Below are 21,656 nucleotides of genomic sequence, written 5' to 3'. Positions count from 1 at the left end.
GGCTGGAACACCGCTCATTTGTCCTCTCAGCCCAGAAGATGTAACTGCCCTGTTGCTTTACTCCAGCAACACCGCGGTCAACTATCTGTCCTCACACTCCTGGAGGGTCAAACTTCGCGCGGGTGGCACGATCCCACCTTACGCGACAGTACAAAATATAGTTCCCCTCTTTTCATTCCGCAAGTGTGAGAGGCTTTTAAAACCAAACAATGTAAGAGCAGTAGCAACCAGGCTGGACAATTCGCTTGCATGCTGTTCAAATTACAAAACTATACATAACATTTACCAATAATACTGTATGTCCATAAAAGAATGCCCCAGTTATAAATTTGAATATGTAGTGTCAACTGTAAGCGTTGTATAGTTTTGGTTCAAGACCACAATTAAGGAGCAACTCAAAACAGTTTAAACTTTATTTTATGCAGAAAAAAACACTGTATTTTTTTCTATTACCTAACTTGGAAAGGATCGACAGTGTTGCCACCAAGCAATGTCGCTCGAATGAATCTTTCAAGAGCAGTCTGTATCAAGATTATTATGTGAGATCTATTTTTGAAACTATACATGTTCGGGAGTGAACTGAATCCATAAAGTTGTAAAGTTTGGCCCTAAACCCCGGCCAAACCAAACAACTTCCGCAACCCGCGACACAGTAAACTCCTATATTGCCCCGTACCGCGAGCGCAGGTAAACCCAAAAAAATGTTAAAACCCAAACTAATGGCAGGCTCAAAAAATACTAATAAGATTGCGAACAGTGAGAGGAGGCAGCAAGTTAAAAAGACGCAAAAAGTATATGGCAAAATTATATATATATATATATATATATATATATATATATATATATATACCATAAAATCGTTTCATCACAAATCAGCGCATACATCATAAAATACATAACCTATTACTACTTATAAAAAAGCTATATAATAATACTAAAAAAAATACTTTAACAAATCCCCCAAAAAGAATAATTTGGATCATATACTTCGGAGCTCCGAAAAATTAAATGTAATTACCGAAAAGGCATATAAGAAAATATTAATACCAATACAAATATAGATACGCCCCGGGCGTAGCACTACTATACATACCAATTAACAGAGTTTACCATAAAATAGGCGAAATCTAGCAAAAATTTGACACACATTAGCATCCAAATCAATATATCAAAAATTTAGCAAATTACAAATTATGGGTTAACAGGCCCTTCTCAGTTAAGTCATTTTCTAACGTTCGACGCCTTTTTTTTCTTCCTCGTCGGGCAGGGATTGGGTGAACACGCTGAACGTAAAATCCCAGTTTTCAGTGTTATTAGTCCGTTAATTTAAATCTCCAAAATCCACAAATTATAGTTTCGCCCAGGGGTCAAAGGGGTCAACGGGGCGGTGGCACGGCGGGCACTTACTTGCTTTTTTGACGTCGTGATATCCGCTCACCAAATACACTCGTTTGCTCACGAGTGTTTTTAATGGCAAACCCTCGCCATAACACGTTACCGTAGCTGCAGGTAATTGTACGGATATGACGACTCCTTCGCCATGCCGTCTCGGAGGTTATTTTGGCGCACATAATTCATCCTTGGAAAATCCTCACGACATTCACACACGCCTCACCAACCACTCGCGTTTTCATCGTACCAACGTGTTTTAAATTATATACATATATAAACCCCGTTCATATTCAAAAGGAAAACTCATATTCAAATGTTCGACCGGCAAGTCACTTCGACGTGGAACCATCACTATGGCCAACCTGCGTTTTACTCACGTCCGCGCCCGCCCGGGCCCACCAGGCGACTGCCGCTCGCCAGTCACCCCTGACGTCACACACTCAGCTTTTCTGCTCGCGCGCCACCTAGCGCAGCGATTACCAAAATATTCGGTAGTGTCCTTGAACGTTCCAGACCAATTTAAAAACTTAAAATCTTAAAATTAAAAATAATAAGACTAAACAAGAATTACAATTTCCTTTTTAAAAACAAAATATAACAAACTTAAATCCAAAATATCTCTTATTACCAGGGCATCCGAAAATGTTAATAAAATAAGTTAACCATTTCTGCCAACATAAACATTATCAAAGGTATAGGCTGTAGCACACATGCTACAAAGTGTTACTACAACCCAATTATATTTTAATTAAGAGTTGGTTTGGTTCTAAAATTATTTTTTTATGTATTTTTTAAGCTATGGTTTAATTTCGAAACCATACTGAATTCCAACTGGTGCTATTAAAGTTTTTATATCGTTTCGAGATCATCAGAAATTTTAAGTATGGTTACTATAACGTATTCTGCATATTACTTGGTGATACGTTTTTTTTCTCTAATTAGTTGAGATATTCCATGCAGTCATTCAGAGATATGAGCTCAAGAATGACTCACAATGCTGTGTTTGCGCTGTGATTTAGTATTTCCTTTAGTCTAATGCGGGCCAATTTAAAACTCTTTGAATGGAATTCTTGCAAGGGTAATCCAACGTAAAATTAGGTTCGTATTTTTCTGAACTATATTTATACTTGTAAAGAAAAAAACCTTTCCCTAGCACAGTTTAGCATATAATATTTTTTTCATGCAATGTGTTAGATACAGCAGCATACTTTATTTGCACCGACTCCTAATTAAAAGCGATTAACACAGTGAGCAGTACAAAGCGTGAAACGCATAACCCAGATTATATAATTTTATTTTTAGAGTCTTAAATTTTCCCATAGAATGAACTCCTGGAAGTCATCAAATACTGATTTTTTTTTAAATGCTTTGAAGTAAATTAATCTGAAATAAAGCGTGTGATGGGAAGGATATTGAAGAGTAAACGGATTGCAATGTATATTATAAAAAAAATTTTGGTAATATGTTATTTTAGTAATCATATGATGTTATTAAATAAATTTTAATTTACTATCGTATGTTTCACGACAATGTCTCTATCCTAATAGGGATTGTATTTAACAAAAAACAGTCTATAACAACATATCATACCAAAAGATAACCTACACTACAATTAGCTCCTGCGTTCGACTCGACTTTGTCCTCGCTATGTCGCAAAGCCCAAAGGCGGTGTGTCGGATCGCTCGCTCACCCGTGCAGACAGGCGGACTGTCGGCCCCTGGCGGCGGAGAGCTGGCATCCCGCGGTGCACCGGAGTCGCGCCGGTCGCCGCCCTCCAGGGGCAGCACGCAGTTGAAGCGGAACTGCCAGAACTCTCGGAACCACGGGTTCCTGCGCCGCAAACCCACAGTCGGCTACCCGCGCGAGAACAACAGAGTCGCCAGAGACTGGCGTGATGGCGGGAATCAGGAGAAAACAGCTGCGCTTCCCGTTTGGAAAAACATTTCCAGATGATCGAACCCGTAACACCTAATGGGAAGAGAGTGCTTCGATCGCAGCGCTATCCTGGCCGCCAGGTTGGTGATACGCAAGTGAAGAGTTGCCGTGAAACTTTGCGTTGTGTTATTAAGACTTATATGTAGAGACCGGAAAAATTCGCGGATAGACAAATACATATACCTTTTTTAGATGATTTTGCTATTGGCTTACTGTTCATCTGGAAGAATCTCAACCAATTATAAACCTCCAACCAAAGAAGGATCGAATCACAGACAAACCAACTTAGACGACTTGCAAGTCAGCAGCCAGTGAACTGGCGTTATTTGGCCGAGTGTACAGGGAAATGTGCAGTCTATCCTGAAAGCCATTGAAACCGCGAATTTTTCCGGTCTCTACTTGTATGTGACCACATTGCAAACTCCTGTAATGTTAATAGGGAACACCAGACAGTGCAGGGCTGCACGTGTGGACAATCGGGGTCCGCGACGCTCACCTCAGGTTGGTGAAGGGATCCAGGCCCAGGTAGTAGCTGTCGAACTCGGCGACGTGCGGCGAGTTGATGCGGATGGTGATGCTGCCCGTCGCCTCGTGCTCGTAGCCATCCGTGACGTCGGCCCGGTCCGCCCAGCCGTCGCTGCGGCAGCACCCGGGAACAACCCGCCAGCGCTCAGCCCCTGATGGTGCCCTCCGTGCGAAACACTGCGCTGGTTCAACCGATAACACCTTTAAGATTTTTCAAAAGATTTATTTCTAAAATAGGTTTTATTTCAATTGCTACGTACTAAACCTCTGCACAGTTCTGCAGGATGATTCCGTTGTGGTTTGTCATTGCCTTCGGTGGGAAGGGAAAATACAAACTCCCATTTCTAAACCCAAGAGTAGATTGTAAAAATCCCCTCCCTGTCCGGGAATCGAACCCGGACACTTTTTGGTCCACAAGCCATACACGCTAGCCACTATACCAAGTGGGCAACCGTTACTTAAATTTAATGTTTTATACACCACAATTTCTTCAAGTCATTATTATGGTAAGGCTTTTTTTTTTACAGAAACTGATTGGGTTTTCAAAGAAATATTTAAAATCTACACAAATCCGGGCTTGTAACGTGAGTTGCCGCTCAAGTGAAGGATGTGGTCGGGTGCCCGCAGCTCAGGCAGACAGTCTGGAAATAACACGAGACTGGTCGTGCTCCCCGACACGCGCCACTAGCGCTCCTAGCGGCGGCGAGGCGTGGAGCTGGCAACACCGCGAGATTACATTCCGCTTGGCTCTCCGCGCGCGTGCAGCCGGCCGGGAAGCGACCAACCGCAGAGCTCCCGCACTCCATCCAGTGTTGCCAAGCCTTCCACTCTCCGTCCAGTGTTGCCAAGCCTTCCGCACTCCGTCCAGTGTTGCCAAGCCTTCCGCACTCCGTCCAGTGTTGCCAAGTCTTTCGCACCCCGTCCAGGGTTGTCAATCGTTCCGCACCCAGTCCAGTCGTTCTGCTCACCCGTCCAGTGTTGGTAAGCATCCCACACTCCACCCAGTGTTGCCAAGCCTTCAGCACTCCAGCCTGTGTTGCCAAGACTTTCGCACCCCGTCCAGGGTTGTCAATCGTTCCGCACCCAGTCCAGTCGTTCTGCTCACCCGTCCAGTGTTGGCAAGCATCCCACACTCCACCCAGTGTTGCCAAGCCTTCAGCACTCCAGCCTGTGTTGCCAAGTCTTTCGCATCCCGTCCAGGGTTGTCAATCGTTCCGCACCCAGTCCAGTAGTTTTGCTCACCCGTCCAGTGTTGGTAAGCATCCCACACTCCACCCAGTGTTGCCAAGCCTTCAGCACTCCAGCCTGTGTTGCCAAGTCTTTCGCACCCCGTCCAGTGTTGTTAATCGTTCCGCACCCAGTCCAGTATTTTTGCTCACCCGTCCAGTGTTGGTAAGCATCCCACACTCCACCCAGTATTGTCAAGCCTTCAGCACTCCAGCCTGTGTTGCCAAGCGTTCTGCACCCCATTCCACCGAAATATAAACAATTTAATGTTTTGTTAATTATTTATGCTGATATATGTCTGTTGGCAATCTGTGACGAAGCATCCGACTACGTGTGGTTAATTGTTGCGTGTTACATTTATAGATATAGTTTACAGCTTAATTGATAATATAAATAGGGTTTAATAAGTCTTCTTATACAAACTGAAGGGATTTTGAAATATATAGGATTTATTTACAATGAGGAGCTTTAAATTGCTGTTATATACCATCCTAACGTTATCTTTCATACTGACTTACACACTTTGGAATGCAAGAAGACTCATCTAATTCGTCTGTGTATCACCTAATCAGACACGGGTCCAGTAGTTGTCCCCTGGCGCTCAGCTGACGCATGCTCGTGCCACAGTTGCAGAATACAGCGAGGAGATTGTTCTCCATGACGGCGGCGCAAGGCTCGCTCGGGCCAATCAGCGGGCGACACGACCGGGAGCTGTCCAATCACAGACCCGGCTCGCGGGCCATTCAGGGAGGGCGCTCGTCTGGACCGGCAGATGACTAACACCGCGTTATCTCGCGCTGCGCGCGCGCGATAGGCCACGCGGCCGGGAGGAACAACAATGGGGCCGTTTCCTTTATTCAGCGCGGGTACAGCGTGCGCCACTGCTTTCGCTCAGGACATAAATACACATGTTCATGTTTTATTTATATACACATCATTTGGTGGATTTTTTTAAAAGGTTAACTACTTTGGGCGTGTCAGTTTAGAAGACTTGACCTCTGCAACCACGTATGAACCAATTCTGAATTAAATAATTTTTTTTTTTACTTCACCGCATTTTTGAATCTTATTCGCTGAATTTAGGTCTGTCCGGTGTGATTAAAATATTTGTATGGTTACCTAAAAACACGACCGGAAAACGCCGTAGCCAAAAGCCAGTTCCTTCATCCTTGGTACAGCTGAGAATCTCCTGTTATAATCACTGACATGCTGAGTACAGCCACAGCGCACCTGTGTCGTGGCAGCCAGGCAGATACAGGGTCACGCAGGCACGGAGGCCACTGACCTGCCCAGGAAGAGGAAGCGGCCCGTCAGCCCCAGGCGGCGCGCGGCGCGCAGCAGCCCCCGCACCGTCATGCCCTCGCAGAAGCAGACGACGACGCGGGCGTTCTGGTCCTGGGCCAGCTTGCGCAGCACCGCCTCGAACACCTCGTCGTCGGCGTTGCTCAGCACCGAGTCCTCCTTGGCGATGCACACGTCGGCGCGCTCCGCCAGCTCGCGGAACGCCTGGATGCCGCTGTGGCCGTAGTTCTCTGCAACCCCGCGGCGCAGCGCTGCAGATAGCGACACCTAGCGGCAACTAGCAGCAGCTAGCGATACCTAGCGGCAACTAGCAGCAGCTAGCGACACCTAGCGGCAACTAGCAGCAGCTAGCGACACCTAGCGGCAACTAGCAGCAGCTAGCGACACCTAGCGGCAGCTAGCGACAACTAGCTACAAGGCGAGGCACGTGCAGTGGCTTTGCTTTGCAGCTAGTTTGGTTTTTGTCGACTTTTACACGCGACGGATGGTACAAAAGCTGACAGGAAAATTTTACAAATTTAAGTTAGTGAATGTAAGTACTTCTGCAAATAATATTTAGCAACGGCGACTAATGAGATAATGTCATTGTTAAGTTGTGCAATAAAGTAGCACCTGATATGACGTAGTCAGCATTTAATAATAAAAAATTTTTTTTTTAAATCACTGACAGCGAAACCTCTAAATGCCTCATTTAATTATTAAACTTGTTCCACTTGATGTTAGTCGTATCAAGGACTTAGTGTCGTTAGGACAAACAAGGGATGCAGCATCATGGTGCCGGCAATGGAAGAGAAATCACGCTTCTTCAAGCTTCCACCCACTGCTGTATAGCGCTTCATTGCCCCTGCAACTCTCTGCAGCCTGGGGACACACAACTGTGATGAGTGTTGCCTTGAATCTTTCCCACAGGCGCAGATCTTGTCTCATGAGGGCGCTAGCAGGAATCCCAAATAATTGCATTTCATATTCCGCCTTGCGGAACCACTAAAGGCAGTAATTAAACTAATAAAAGAAAATTTTTATTATTTTGTTGCCTACTAAACAAGTTAATAGCATAGTTCCGAAGTCTAGCATGTTTAAGGGCCCAGCTATACAATTAGATAGGGTCTAACATGATAAATACTTTCAGATGCAATTAAGACACACTTCTCTATATCCACTTAAAATCCAAAACCTCACTAGGTACAAGAAAATACAAATAGTTTTGATATAAAATGTAAATAATTACTTTTAATTATATAATTGCTATTTTGAAGCATTGCAACATAAAATAATTGTCAGAAACCAATGTATTTAAGTAATATTGTAAACGATGTATGGTTGTTGTATATAATATCACACGTAGAAAATGTATTGGGCCATGACAAGCCACCAGGCGCACAGGACTGATAAACAAGAAGAGGAATGACGGTAACACCGCACACTGCAGAGCTGTTGTGAGACAGGCTTGTTCGCAGTGACATGCCACGATATAATTTTCTCCCTCCTTTCGCTCCATCTTACAATTGCAAATATAATTGCGAGATTACACGTAACTATTGTTTTAAAAATCACAACTAAATACTTTAGTAGCCACAGTGTGCTTTGAAAGTGATATTTTACAGTTAATTTGTGCGATGAAACAAAATATTCGATAATTCACTTGCACGAAAAATAAAAACCAAACAATAAAGCGCAAACGGAGGTATCATCACATTCGAAACAAGCATGGCTACTGGAAACCTGCAAAGAGGCTTACGGTTGTCCAACTCTCTACTTCAGTCTTCTTTAGTCTACTTTAGTCGTCATTCCTCCCTACCCCTCTCCTCCATCGATCGCCACATTCTCGAGCGTCGCAGTCTCAGGGCTGCGCTCTGTCGAGTGGTCGCATCGCCTTACAGCGGGATGCGGAGGAGTTACACTTACCGCCGGCTGCGGAGCAGTTACACTAGACAGACTGCTGGCTGCAGCTCCGTGTGCCACTGGGGGCAGACCGGACTCTGGGGAGACCCCCGCTCTTCCCCCGCTCCCCGCCACGCGCAGTCAGGCCCTCTTCGCGGCTGTCGCTCGTGCAGCCTCCCGGGGGCCGTGTGCCCCTCGTGGGGGGGGAGGTGTGTCACCCGCTAGCCTCGCCACGTGGGACGTTATGTAGAAAGTAGTTCGACGTGCGTTGCCTCCAGAGCTCGCGCCGGACTCCACTGGCGCCACTGTCGCAACCCCTGCTGCAGCCGGCTCGGACAGAACCTCCCAGCACGTTCTTTAAATGACTCGTGCAAAGGGGAATTTTTGATTTAATAACACTTCTTGGATATACGCCATTGAAGTTTTTCAGCCAAAAAAATAAAATTCAAGAACGCAAATTAAGAAATAAAAAAAATCAAAACTCAACCCACAGAAAAAGGCAGATGTCGAGCGGATAAACACGAAGATGTACCTAGACGGGTATTATGGACAACACAAACAACGACTGTTGAGATGTTTGGGATGGAAGTGGCAGCGCGGATCTCGGAGAAGCAGGTCCTTGAAGGGAGCTCTGCCTGAGGCGACGCGCGCTGAGGTGCGTCTGGCCCTGGTGACTCCAGGCACACCTCGGGTGTCTTTGAGGGGCAGAGTCGCGTGAGGGATGCGGCGGCTGGGTCTGTCAGCGGAGCGAGGCAGTCGCAGTCCTCCATCTCGCGGCCTTCCACCACGCTCGCTGCTCGGCTCGGCGAGCATGTCTGCTAGTGCGTGGGCTTGTGCCAGACAGAGCGTGCTCGGCTCGCTGTCGCGCTGGCCGGGCCCCTAACCGAGCACATCCGCCAGTGAGTGGCACAGTGGGTGTGCTGCCTGTTGTGATAGCAGCGGCACCGTTTCAGTCAAGCCACTGACATGATGATGTATTTTAATAACCGAGAGGTTTTTTTTAAAGGTTTTCATAATTAAATGTCTCACAATTATACCAATGTGGGACTTAAGAAGAAATGAATATGAAAATGGCGTATTTAACAAACAATAGTGCTACAAAAAACTAACCGCAAAAACCAGAATTTTTTTTTGCCGAACGCTAACGTCACGACAATTATAATACGTAGTTATTGTATTATCAATCGACCAATCTAAACATATTTCGAAAAACAATTTCTGTCGCTCTTTTCAGTATAGTTGGGTACGTGATGCGATGAAAATAAAAAATATATTTTTTTATCATTTACTTCGTTTTATCATTTACGTCGTAACAGATGTGTCGAACGCGATTGGTTGGGAAAAATATTCGGTACCAACGATCGTGTCCGCGCGCTTTTGTGGTTCCAGCGCGGATACTGGGGTACTTGGCCTGCAGCAGACTGGTTCGGCGATGTCCTGAGCGGCAGCCACGGTCTGCCTTGTTTGAGCTCCCCCTCCCCCTCAGGTACCATTGTCGCGGACAGCTGGGGCGTCTGCACGGTAGATGCTGTCACTGCGAGGCATTGTACTGCCTGCTGTGCAGAGTCCTTAACTCCGCTTGATCGGAAATAAATCTAACAAACTTTTAATTTGCCAAAGTTTTTGACGTGATAACGTCTTATAAAATCGATGAACGCCGGCTGAACGCACGGAAAAAGCATGACTCATTATTGTCACGTTCCGCCTGAGCCGAGCGCGCAAGAACCGGCCAACCACTGTGCGAGAAAATCTTCTATAATATCAAACAGGTTAAGGCGGGCTTTTTAACTAATTGTTCGTTATTATATTTAAACAAATTATTTGAATTAAATTTGCAAAAACTGTAAATGATATTTGAAAATTAAAATGTATGCAAATTTTCATCAATGTCTTCTTATGACGTTATCACGTAAAATTATCGTCCGTAAACCAACTTTACAGACAACCCCTCCTTTTTTTATTCCTAAAAGTTTGAGCAAAAAAATGGAACGCTAAACACTTTATTGTATTGTGAACATTGTTTTCTGCATGCGCAGCCCTGTGTACAGGTACCTCCAGGAATCCCATTTGAAGAAAAGAAATAAAACTAAGATTATACATTAGCGTGGAAAAATGTACACAATAATGCCTTAGGCTGGCCAACATTTATAAAATTGAATGTCGACTAACAGAAGTATACAAGCTGTTTCTAAAAACACTGACGCAAGTCACTTAACATTAACTCGGATTTCGATGTTCCTTATCAGCTCTGTCCTCGGCGGTGTGGTAAGTGGGTCCCCGGAGTTTCCCGGCATGCACCGCGAGCTGGGAGCGCCCAGATTGGTCGTTGTGCGTTATCTGTCGCCCCCTCCCCCCTCCTCGTCCTGACCGCGCCACTTAACTGGACGTGTGTAGCCGCCGGGCGACTAAAGGGGAGCTGTGCGGGCGATATGCTCTTTGCTCCTACACCAGGATATATTCTGGAAACTACAGTACGTAGCAACAAAACAAACAGCGAGACTTAACAACACTGCCACATCCGCATACTGCATATCTTCGTCGTGTTTGTTTGCATATAAATGAAAGCAAGAGCAGAACGTTTCACATGTTCTGCAGAAATGTGTTTTAAAAAAATTTACCTGCGTAAATGTTTTACGAAAGCAGAAAGTTTATGTCATCGGGACGGTTATTGCCTTCTTTTTTTCCTGGATTTGTTAACCGTGGAAAGTTCAGTTTAATGCCAAGTTCACAATTGATTGTTAATTTAGTGGTGTAATAAATTATAATTATTTAAATATTTTTAAAAAATTTACTTTCATTTTATTATCTTTCTAATTTAATAAACATAATTGTTTTCTTCAAAACAAATATTGCACCTTCCCGAAACTCACACGAATGTAGTTTAACTACGTCTTCACGTGACTAGACAAATTTCTTGAAATATGTTACAAGCGGAGAATTTAACTCTCTGACAAATATTATTCATTAAAAATTTACGTTGCAAGTTAGTTTCGGAGTAACTGTAAATAGAAAGTGATTTATCGGGCGACATTTTAATAATTTAGAATTAATTCTGATACACAAGAACATCTGGTGTCAGATCATAGGACACGTGAGTTAAATTTAATGTAGCATACTACATTCTATAGTGTACTTACAAAGTTACACAACGTCAAATAATTATGTTTTTTATTATATATTTTCTAATCACACACAAAATTTGAACAAATAAGTCATTAAATGCATCCGCTAATAACAATCAGAGACAAAATGAATGAGGCAATTAATCTGTACAATAATCTCTGGGCATAACTAAGCATAAAATTATAGTGCATGAAATTGTGACAACAAAATGTAATATTAAAAATATCATTACTATGCGTTTTCGAGTATACAGAAAATTTGATTTTTTTTTTTTTAAATTATAACACAATAAATAACTGCACAATTCCCTTCTTACAGATATTTTTGCTCGTGTGAATCCAAGTCCGTCAGCATACTACCAGATATGTAAATCCGATGTTGCAAATCTGGTATTCTTGTAGTACACTTCGCTGTTTATCGCCGCTGTTGTCTATAGTTTGAAAACCACTACTGCGGACGCCTCTTGATTAGTAATGCGTGCGCCAGTAAGTCTATGTGGCGACTGTAGACACAAATTCGGTGGTCACTGAAGAAAAGTCTATACGAAGTCTCACTTCGAATAACTTCTAATTATCTTGTTGGTAATGTTAGATTCTTGTATCTGCGATAATTATGCACGCAGCTCGACAAATACTTTAAAGTACTTCAAAACTTTCAACTCATAGAATAATATATACAATGCATTCTTCGTCAAAAACCAACTGACGAATATTGGCTGTAGACTCAATTTACTCCAGGCTACATATAAATGGTCCTATCCTTTTTTCAATAAAACTTTAGCACGAGTCTTAACCATACAACTAGCTCTCTTGGTCCTATCAAACATTCTAATTGAAAAAACTAAAGAACAAACTTAAAAACTTTTTTAAATGCAACTTTTTGCCAAATAGATAACATTTTTATTACTTACATTACAAAAACAAAGTGCAAAGCTATTGATTTACTGAATTAACTGAATTTGTATAGTATTCTCTGCTACATATCATAAAGTAATCAACAAGTTACCTGGAAGGAAAATAAAACCTGAATTATCGTCGTACCTCACTACTCTTTCAAATTGAAATTTCCTTATAGTTGTAGATGTGAACAATATATCGTTTGGTTGAAGACAAGGGAGAATATTTTATGTTATCTGCTGGTAAAATTGTTCTCAGTCTACTGATGGTCCGTGGACTTGTGTGCGTGTCTGTGAATTTGATCCCGTCGTTAGTGGCATGGGGCTACATGGAACGCGAGGAGTCCTTCAAGCAGTAACGATATCCCGTTTGTGAGGAAAGAAATCCACGAATATTATCAGAAACTCCTTCAGCCTTCCTTCACCAACCCTACGCCACCTTCACAGGACTTGCATAAGCCGACTGTTTCGTGAATGTAAAAGATAAACAAATTCAGAAGCGAGTCAAGAAGTGTTATCGAAGGCAAGTCTCGTGGGCTGGAGAGCAGATTGTCTAGGAGAGGCCACGACCCTATTGCTAATGAGTTTCACATATTCTACGTCCGCTGCAACCAAACTATTTACAGTGTCCTAGATATAATGTGATCGGCTACTTTGAATACAAGTCGGTTTCATTGTTTTATATTTTTTTACATAAGTGAGGTTATTTTTTGCATTATAAATTATTACAATAATAAATACATTTTTAATAAATTAGAATTAATATTAAGCATATTTAATGATTTTCATTATTAATTAAAATTTAGCTCGATTATTTTACGAGATAAAATAAATAATTTTGTACATGTGTTTTTATTAATATTGAATACTGAATTTTTATTTAATTCTTTTACTTGGATGGAACTTATAATATCACTTCAGTCTTAAGAAAAAATTTTATATTTATTATTTGCATGCAAAATTAAAGTCAGTTTTTTTATCAAGCCAAGTAAGTAAAACTTCTAACGCACCATTTAATTTCGAGTTGGGAAATTTCCTTAAAATTATTTATTTATACTGTTTCAAAAAAAGGCACAATAAATAATGCAACAACTTATAAAAAATATTTTTTAAATTTTGTTACAAAAAACAGAAGTGGCCAGGTTTAATTTTCAAAAAAACAGTACAGCATTTTTTTTATCCACATATATAACACAAAACCTCAATCGCTCAGTTGCATGCAAGCATATTTCGCATATAAGTGGTATTGAGGTGATATAACCTGCCAGCAAGTGTATACAGTATGCTAGACGCCCTGTGCTTTCCTTAGCAGGACAACCTGCAGTTTTTCCCGGGTCTCAGAGCACGCGACCACTACTCGACAAGGATTCGTTACCCAGGCATTTACTGTTCCACTGCCAATTACAGTTTGCGCTGTCCGGGGCTCGAACTGGACCCCAAGATACAGAAAAATAATGCGCCGAACAACAACGACAAAGCCCTGAGCTCGTTTAGGGGCGCAGAGGATAGTGAATGTTGATTACCGTTTTAATAATAAAAAAATTAATAATATTTAAATTAAAATTATTTGTAAATAATTAATATAAAGAGCACCACAGGGGAAGACATTAAACAACGGTTGACACGACTATCGTGGATATAAAGACGAAAACATGATAATGGAAATAACGAGTAATACGTTAAAGATACCTCGGGGTGGAAACGTTCTGTAACGCATGGATTATATCTTAAGCAAATTTTTTTCATGGGGACTGCCGACATAAGTGAAAACATAATCATAAAAAAATTTCAAAAAAGGAATCGAGAATTGTTATTATGATGATTATTTATGAAATCATGTTTATTATTAAATTATAAATATATAATTAAATAATTCAATGTGACTCAAATAAAATACTAATAATCGCAACACTCGGGAACCGAACCTAGTGCCTAATGCTCGCGTCTTATGCGCTATCCGCAACTCTACGCAACTGACTTACGTCCAGGCATTTTAGTAGGCTCATATAAGCTATTCGTAAACCACGCCTCTACAAATGACAATGCATTGTGTCAAATATTTAAAAGAGAAGGGATAAAAATTCATTTCTTAATAAAAGTTTGACTGAAAGTTGCGGAAGAAAGACGTCGAATTTTTAAAATTGTTTATCTTTAACATAATCCATAATTAGTTCCGGCACAGCAACGGTGGTTTAGACATTAGAATCTTGATTATAACAAGAAAATTGTCATATAGATATATTTAAAAAAATCAGGTCTCCCATTTTTAAAAATAGTATAACGTATCTTTGTTAAATAATACAAACCATTGTTTCAGCAACACTATTTTTTATGGTAAACAGTATAATATACACATTTAAGTACATCTGAGGATTCTTATACTTTTTAATATATCAGGATGCAAAAGATTTTCGAATTGTGAGAACAAAATGCCTCAAAGTAATGTATACACTATTTGTATATTTTGAACTAGATGCCATAATAATTTTTGTAATAGACAGTCATAATTTTGTTCGTTTTAAACTTATTTATAAGATTTCCACTTTTATAAATTAGAAATCTCTAGTACATATTTATCTTGTAGAATTACAACGTCAATTCTATAATTTTAAATGTTTAACGTGTGTTACAAAAACATTTGTAGAAACTTAATAAACACTTTTTTTGAAAAAAAAAAATACACTCAATTATTTTTTACTGTGTACGACCATGCAAAAGATAAACACCTCGAAATCCTTTCCAGCTCAATTTGTAAATACTCCTAAGCCAACAGTAACTTTTCTTTACAAATTTCGTACATACTTGTTAGAAATTGAATTGATAAGTGCTTCAAAAGCCAAGATTCCAACAGAAAATAAGTGTCGTCTTATATTTTTTGCTAAGGCCTTTACAAGAACGTTTTCTGAAAATTCAACATATTTTTAATTAATTTAAATATTTACTCCACAGCCAAAATCCCAAAACGAGGAAGCATCGTCACAGTCATGCAGAGACATACCAAGAACACGTCATATATATTTTTTTTCTTATGTTACAAATCTGTTCTGTTATATATTTTTATATATATATAAAAAATCATAGAATTCTAGGTATATACTATATATATTGTAAATATAGGATACTATAAATAATTCTACTTTAGATTTCGTGTCCGAGTTTCGTATTATAAGCTTGTTTGCAACATGATGTTACACATCACTGACGAGCACTAAAACACTAACGTATTTTTTTTAATACTCTACATAGGTACATGATTACTTCCAGAAGTAAGTACGTGTTAATGTCAAACCAAACTACAGTAAACTCGTGGAGTCACATCATGTCAGTGTTAAGAAAACTGCAGGTAGCCGCTCTACCACTCTGGTTCTGGGGTAGAGCGCCTGCCTTGTGACTTGTAGGACCCGGGTTCGCGCCCCGGCTCCTCCAAGGCGGATTGCCCAGACAAAATGGCGGCATTTTCTCTGGTAGGAATACAATCCCTTGTAACAAGTCAGGCTACCAAAGAAACGGTGGGTGGAACAGAAAAAAACCTTCCAGGTGGCTTCCAAATGGGGAGCCCGTTTCTTTTCTTGGGCTCCCCATGCGGCGGCCATTCCGGGGGTTTCTCCGGGGGAACGGAGTTTTGCAAAAATATATTTTTTTTAGTTTTGTGTAAATTGTAGCATTATCATCCCATCATATAAATAAAGCTCAATCAAACGAGATATATTTGCTTTTGTACATCAAATATTTAAAAACACACGTTTGAATTGGTGTGTATAGTCAGTGAGTGGGTCACCCGTGGAGATGTATAAGATATTTTTTAGGCGCTTTGAGAGAGAATTATTAGTATGCAGTAGTGTGTTGTTTTCGTGACGTACCATTAATGCTGGCGAGACAAATATCTTGTATATTTATCGTCACAAAGAAAAATAACACCAAATTTAAGATTCAATTTTAATCTTGGGATTACATGATAGATAACACGATAGCTAATTGCGAGTTATTCCAGTACAATATTCCCACAACCGAAACTGTATTAACAACACTTGACGTGAGGAATGCCATTGTCTTCATTCGATTCCAAAATGACTAAATTTTGCGCAATTGACCTTACTACCTACATTTCATCGCTGTTAATATGCGATTTCTAAAAAGTACCCATACAGCTGAAGTTTGGTATATTTTGTATCATTTCAAAATAAAACTACCTGAATAGAATAAATTGATCACGCTCCTGTCCGAGTTAGGAACATGACGAATTTCTTCAACTTCAATCTTATTCCCTCTTCTGCAAATGCCTCAGAATTCTTTTTGTCAATTCAAATAGAAAAGTAACGTCACACACAGTGCACATTCAATAACGAAATAAAAAATAGGTAATATGTTAGATCCAAAGGCATATTAAAGAAAATTTTCCGCAATATACGTATACTACATTGTATAGCTACTTTATTGAACTTGTTTATAACCTGAATTGCTTATGAGAATGGCTTCTTTATGAATTCGAACCTGCAAACCTATTACAACATGAGTGAGCTTTAGTATATATATAAAATTACATTTATTTGTTTACTCTTGCCTAAAACCTTTTTAAGCAATACACAACATGTCGCATTGAGCGAGAAATCAATCCTTACTTCGAAACAACTCAAGCATTTTATAACTGCATTTTTCATGTAAAATTTAACTCAGCTTAACCTTCTTCCTTTTCGAAAATATAACTTGCTTTCCCTTGTTTGTTTCGTTTCCCTGGACGAGAAGTCCAAAGTTTTCTCGGAAATTCACCCATGGGAAAAACATATTTAGGAACGTGACGAATGTAAAAAAAAATGAAAAAATAGATGGGGGTGGAGATGAATTTCGTTGACATGCCTCAGAAAAGGTTGTCTCCAGAAAACTCTAATATTAATACAGAAAATAAAAATTTCATTATTTTAACAAACTTCACTTTACTCCTTTTTACCTTGACAAATATTTTTTGTGACACAATTCCGCGTGGCCTAACAGAAGGTGTTGTCGGCAAGTAAAAATTGGAAAACTTTCAATGTTTTGGGTGTTGCAAATGACTACAACAATCAAGTAAAATTTTATTTTACTGATTCATTTGAAAGTTATCAACTAACGAAATCTGAAAATTTTCCATTGAGAGATTGTGGTTCTGTCGAAACTCAGGACCACATTTGGCAATTGATTTATCACTTTCATAATCACGTCAAATACAATTTATTAGGGAAAACGAATAATAATTTCAACCTTAATACTTATTTAACCACAAACAACTATAACTTTAAAATCGGTGAAATATGGCCTCAACGATCCAGTAACCTGAGCTCAGGAAGTCTCTGGTCATCGACACACACGAATGTGTGCTGTGAGGGTCCAGCAACTGCACCTCAGGAGAGATCGGTTCGCAGCCTTCGAGGCCTCCATTCAGCCGATGACGTCACTTCCTTTTATCACATCTAGATGAGCCCACCAGAGAAGAGGACTCAGTGGACAATACCGTGTGTTTTTCACTCACTCCGTGCCCTCCAAAACCGACCAGGTCGGACACACACAGAATGACGCAAGACGCGACATTTTGCCCGACAGTGGTAGACTGCCAGCCACGTATTCGTGTACAATCAATGCACACAGGATCAGTCGCAATCAGATTCGAGGAGAAGGCGGAACTCGCGGAACTCTCGCCGCACCCCATCACGCGGAGGCCGGCGTCGCTGCCCAAGTACCTCAGGGCGAGCCCTTCTCGAACCGACGAGAGCAGCTGTGACGAATCGCCCGAAACATCGAGAAAGGCGATGTTCATTCTCGCTACTCCACGCGACAGCCTGTGGAATTCCCAAGGCCGCTCAGCGATAAATAACAGCTCCGAGGTAGGATGATGCGCATGAAGCGGGGTGGAGGGGGAGTAGCGACGACCCTTGTAATCCGGCGAGGCACGCATGGAATGTCTTACGTCAGTGGATCGCACGAGACACGGCGCCAGTGGCTGTGCAGTACCGAATCTGGCATGTTCTGGTCTCTCGCGTTCATAACATTATGATTCATCCTTACGTGAATAGAGGATCTAAAATGTAAAAAAACAATACGTTTCAACTAAAGAATGAATTTTTTTTGTCTGTGAAAACTGTGATTTATAATGTCAAAATGACTTATAGTCATTATATGCTTAATTTACGTTCAGTTGAAGTGTCATTTTTTTCTTCATGTCAGAAGCACATAAGAGGTATTGTCAAAGGCAACTTGGGAATAAACCGCTAAAAAGAGCCACTGAAAGAATGCGATAGTACTTGAGGTCATACCCGCATCCTCATTCTTAATTATTATTTCTTTTCGATAAAAAATGAAAATTTAATTATATACAAAACTAATAACCAATTTTTTAGCCCTTTGGTGGTTATGGGGATAGCCCCCTCCCCCCCTCCCCCCCCCACCCACAGGACCGCCACTAGCATGCACTCCCCGACAGCACAATGAATAGTTGATGAAGATCAATCGCAACTGGACACAGTTCATGTTCGGGCGGTAGCAAGAGTAAAATGGCGCTTCGGCGGGCGGCAATCAGCTCCCAATTCCGGTAATGACAGCCAACGGGCGCACACAGTGGACTCAGCTGCGTGTCGAGTGGGTCGAGCTCATTTGCTTGTCGATACAACTGCGGGGAGACAGGCGTCGGCTGGCACGGCGTGTCACGAGGCTCGACGTGACGTGAGGCTCGGCGTGACGTGAGGCTCGAAGTGTCGCGAGGCTCGACGTGTCCTGAGGCTCGGCGTGTCGTGAGGCTCGAAGTGTCGCGAGGCTCGACGTGTCCTGAGGCTCGGCGTGTCGTGAGGCTCGACGTGTCCTGAGGCTCGGCGTGTCGTGAGGCTCGACGTGTCCTGAGGCTCGACGTGACGTGAGGCTCGGCGTGACGTGAGGCTCGAAGTGTCGCGAGGCTCGACGTGTCCTGAGGCTCGGCGTGTCGTGAGGCTCGAAGTGTCGCGAGGCTCGCGGCGGGTGGCCGCCGTCACCGTCCTCGCCGAGGTGAGTCTGTGAATGATCTGGCGTCTTCTTCCGCGACCAAGTCCTGGCCCCATGACGACCTCGTCAAGCCTGTGTCGCAGTGGTAACACGCCAGACTACCACTCCGTAGCACCCGAGTCACGATACTAGGCCCGGCGTTCCGTGGTTTACGTCCATGACCACAGCCACGGTGTCGGAGGTTTCCTTACCACGTGCCATGATCTAGGCACTTGTAAACGTCCCTGGTGTCTATCATCGCGTGTCCTCGTGTTACAACACGGTGACAATGTAATGCACAAATTTTAAAAAAAAAGTGGAGTCCATGCGCGACAGAACTGAATCTTCTTGCTTGTTAGGTATAGATAGAGATAAATTATTTGTATGTTTTTATTGAACAAGAGGGAATAATTGAGAATAGTAATGATGCGGGTATGATCTCAAATGAAAAAAAAAGCAATTAACTGAGGAGCAGCGTTTTGAGAATTCCGTAGCATCGCTGCTGCGTCATTCATATCTCTTCCCGGCCGTTACAACTAGCATGTAGCATGCTACGCTATGTACCTATTCCCCCTTCCTTGTCTTCCCATTCAACCGCTAGTGCATGCGTTAGACTGGTGTCGCCGCTGACGCACTCTTCTACTCTGTCGGTTCCGTCACACCGTACATAACTATTCCCCTCATGTTTTCGGAATTTTCGTAACGCTCGAAGATTGTAGCCCCCTCAGCAACGAAGTCTCACTTTAGAAACAGAATTACTGATTTGCAATCTTCCAGCAAATGAAATAAACTGTTTACTGGTCACATTGCTTGTTCATTTATTTTTGGTCAAACTTAAACATTAAAAACGAATATAGTTTGGTTGCTTTCATAATTTTTGTTCTTTACTCATCTAAATGACAGCACTTAAAGGATCATATACACTGCGCAAGTTATCTTGGTACTCGTCCACTAATTCAGTCCTTTCCGCCACTTTCCTTGCCACTCCCGTGGCAGTTTAGTTCCCATCTGGCTGGAAAAAAACTACTGCGCCCGTCTTGACTGTATTGGAGGTCGATCACAGTCAACATTGATCGGTCTTGTCAGCTGTGAGTGATGAGGGTTTTCACAGAAGGGAGGGACTGCCCAAGTATGCAGTTTCGAGCCGAATCTAATTCTAGTGAATAATAAAGAACCTCTTTGGCACCCATTAGTCAGTTACTCTATTTTCGTATGCACGAGGCAAGTATTTTCACATAAAAAAAAAAGTTGCACTGTTTGATTATCAAGTGGAAATTTTTGAATGATTCTGTTATTCACATGACGTTTCTCTTCAGTATTGGTTACAGGTATCCTTCTCTATAAGGTTGATCTGAAAAGAGGGAGGCCCGATTCCAAATGGCTGACTTCCAAACTGTCACGGTGATCTCTCATCCTCTAGTTAACCAGCGTGGCCAAAATAGCTGCCACTCAGGATCTGCCACACGATGGAGGCAGTTGGCTCGTCGAGTCCGCCATCTTGTTTACACGCAGCTCCATTCCCACCACGTGTACTGATACCTGGAGCGACCACATACACACTGTTAGAAATAGCAGCACATTCACGGACTTTTCAAACACACGGAAGGGTTGGATTGCCATAGAATCTTCTCTGGAGTCGCACAGCGCTACCGGGCGAGGATGCTGCTGGCAGAAACAGCAGGACTGTTGCTGGCGGGGGTTGTGTGCTGCTGCTGGGGCCTGCCACCAGGAGCGCTGGTGTCGCTCAGTCGCTGCCTGCTCAGCGGCTGTGTGCGACTCGTGCACGGTTACAACCACCTCGCCGCCGGTGAGTTGGCCGTAAGGTCGACACCGAACCCAAAATTTTGACGAATCACCACTTTACGTGATCATAATTGTTTTAACGGGGTCATCAGTTCGCTAGACATCGGGCTGACACCACGTGTAAAACTGCACAAAGGCGTAGTGTTTTCGGAAGAAGTGTAACGGAGTGTGGTCTTGCCAGGTAGCCCTCGGCTCACAGTAAACTATGCGTAGTTCACTCCACTCGGTTGTCCCGGGCGTGGCTCGCAGGAGCGGCCGACGCGCGCCACCTGGTGACCACCTGGAAGCACCTGGCCTCCCACCTGGTGCCCACGTCTCTCCTGGCGGAGCGCGCCGCGCGCAACACGACCCCGCCGTGCCAGAGGCAGATAGACGTCGTGTTCTACAGCAGCGAGCGACACCGCGTCATCACGGAGGAGGTGCGTCACGACCGAGGCCTGCGTTCTCTGCTTGAGGCCAATGCGTGCGATACTGTTAGGTGTTACGGTTTTGAAAACATTATTAAAATTAAGGCTGGTAGATTATTTTACTGGAAAAAAATCTTCACAGACTGACGGCTGTGAGCAGACGTTATTTGAAAGTGGCCGGGAAA

The 21,656-nt window shown here is 42.4% G+C and overlaps 1 protein-coding gene across 5 annotated transcripts in view; it reads right to left on the bottom strand.

Moving 5' to 3' along the window:
- LOC134532599 (metabotropic glutamate receptor 1-like) overlaps positions 1-21,656 on the bottom strand; it is a 153,091-nt gene that overhangs the window by 64,461 nt on the left and 66,974 nt on the right. For all 5 annotated transcript variants that reach the window (XM_063369165.1, XM_063369166.1, XM_063369168.1 and 2 more), the window contains exons 4-6: positions 6,365-6,611; positions 3,824-3,964; positions 3,083-3,222 (exon numbers count right to left, since the gene is read on the bottom strand). In XM_063369165.1, coding sequence (XP_063225235.1) covers positions 3,083-3,222; positions 3,824-3,964; positions 6,365-6,611 — 528 coding nt within the window. The remainder of the gene's footprint in view (positions 1-3,082; positions 3,223-3,823; positions 3,965-6,364; positions 6,612-21,656) is intronic.

This window comes from Bacillus rossius, chromosome 6, assembly GCF_032445375.1.
Source record: "Bacillus rossius redtenbacheri isolate Brsri chromosome 6, Brsri_v3, whole genome shotgun sequence".
NCBI lineage: Eukaryota > Metazoa > Arthropoda > Insecta > Phasmatodea > Bacillidae > Bacillus > Bacillus rossius.
Note: the sequence above shows the minus strand (reverse complement) of the source record. Positions and strands in the feature narration are given on the sequence as shown.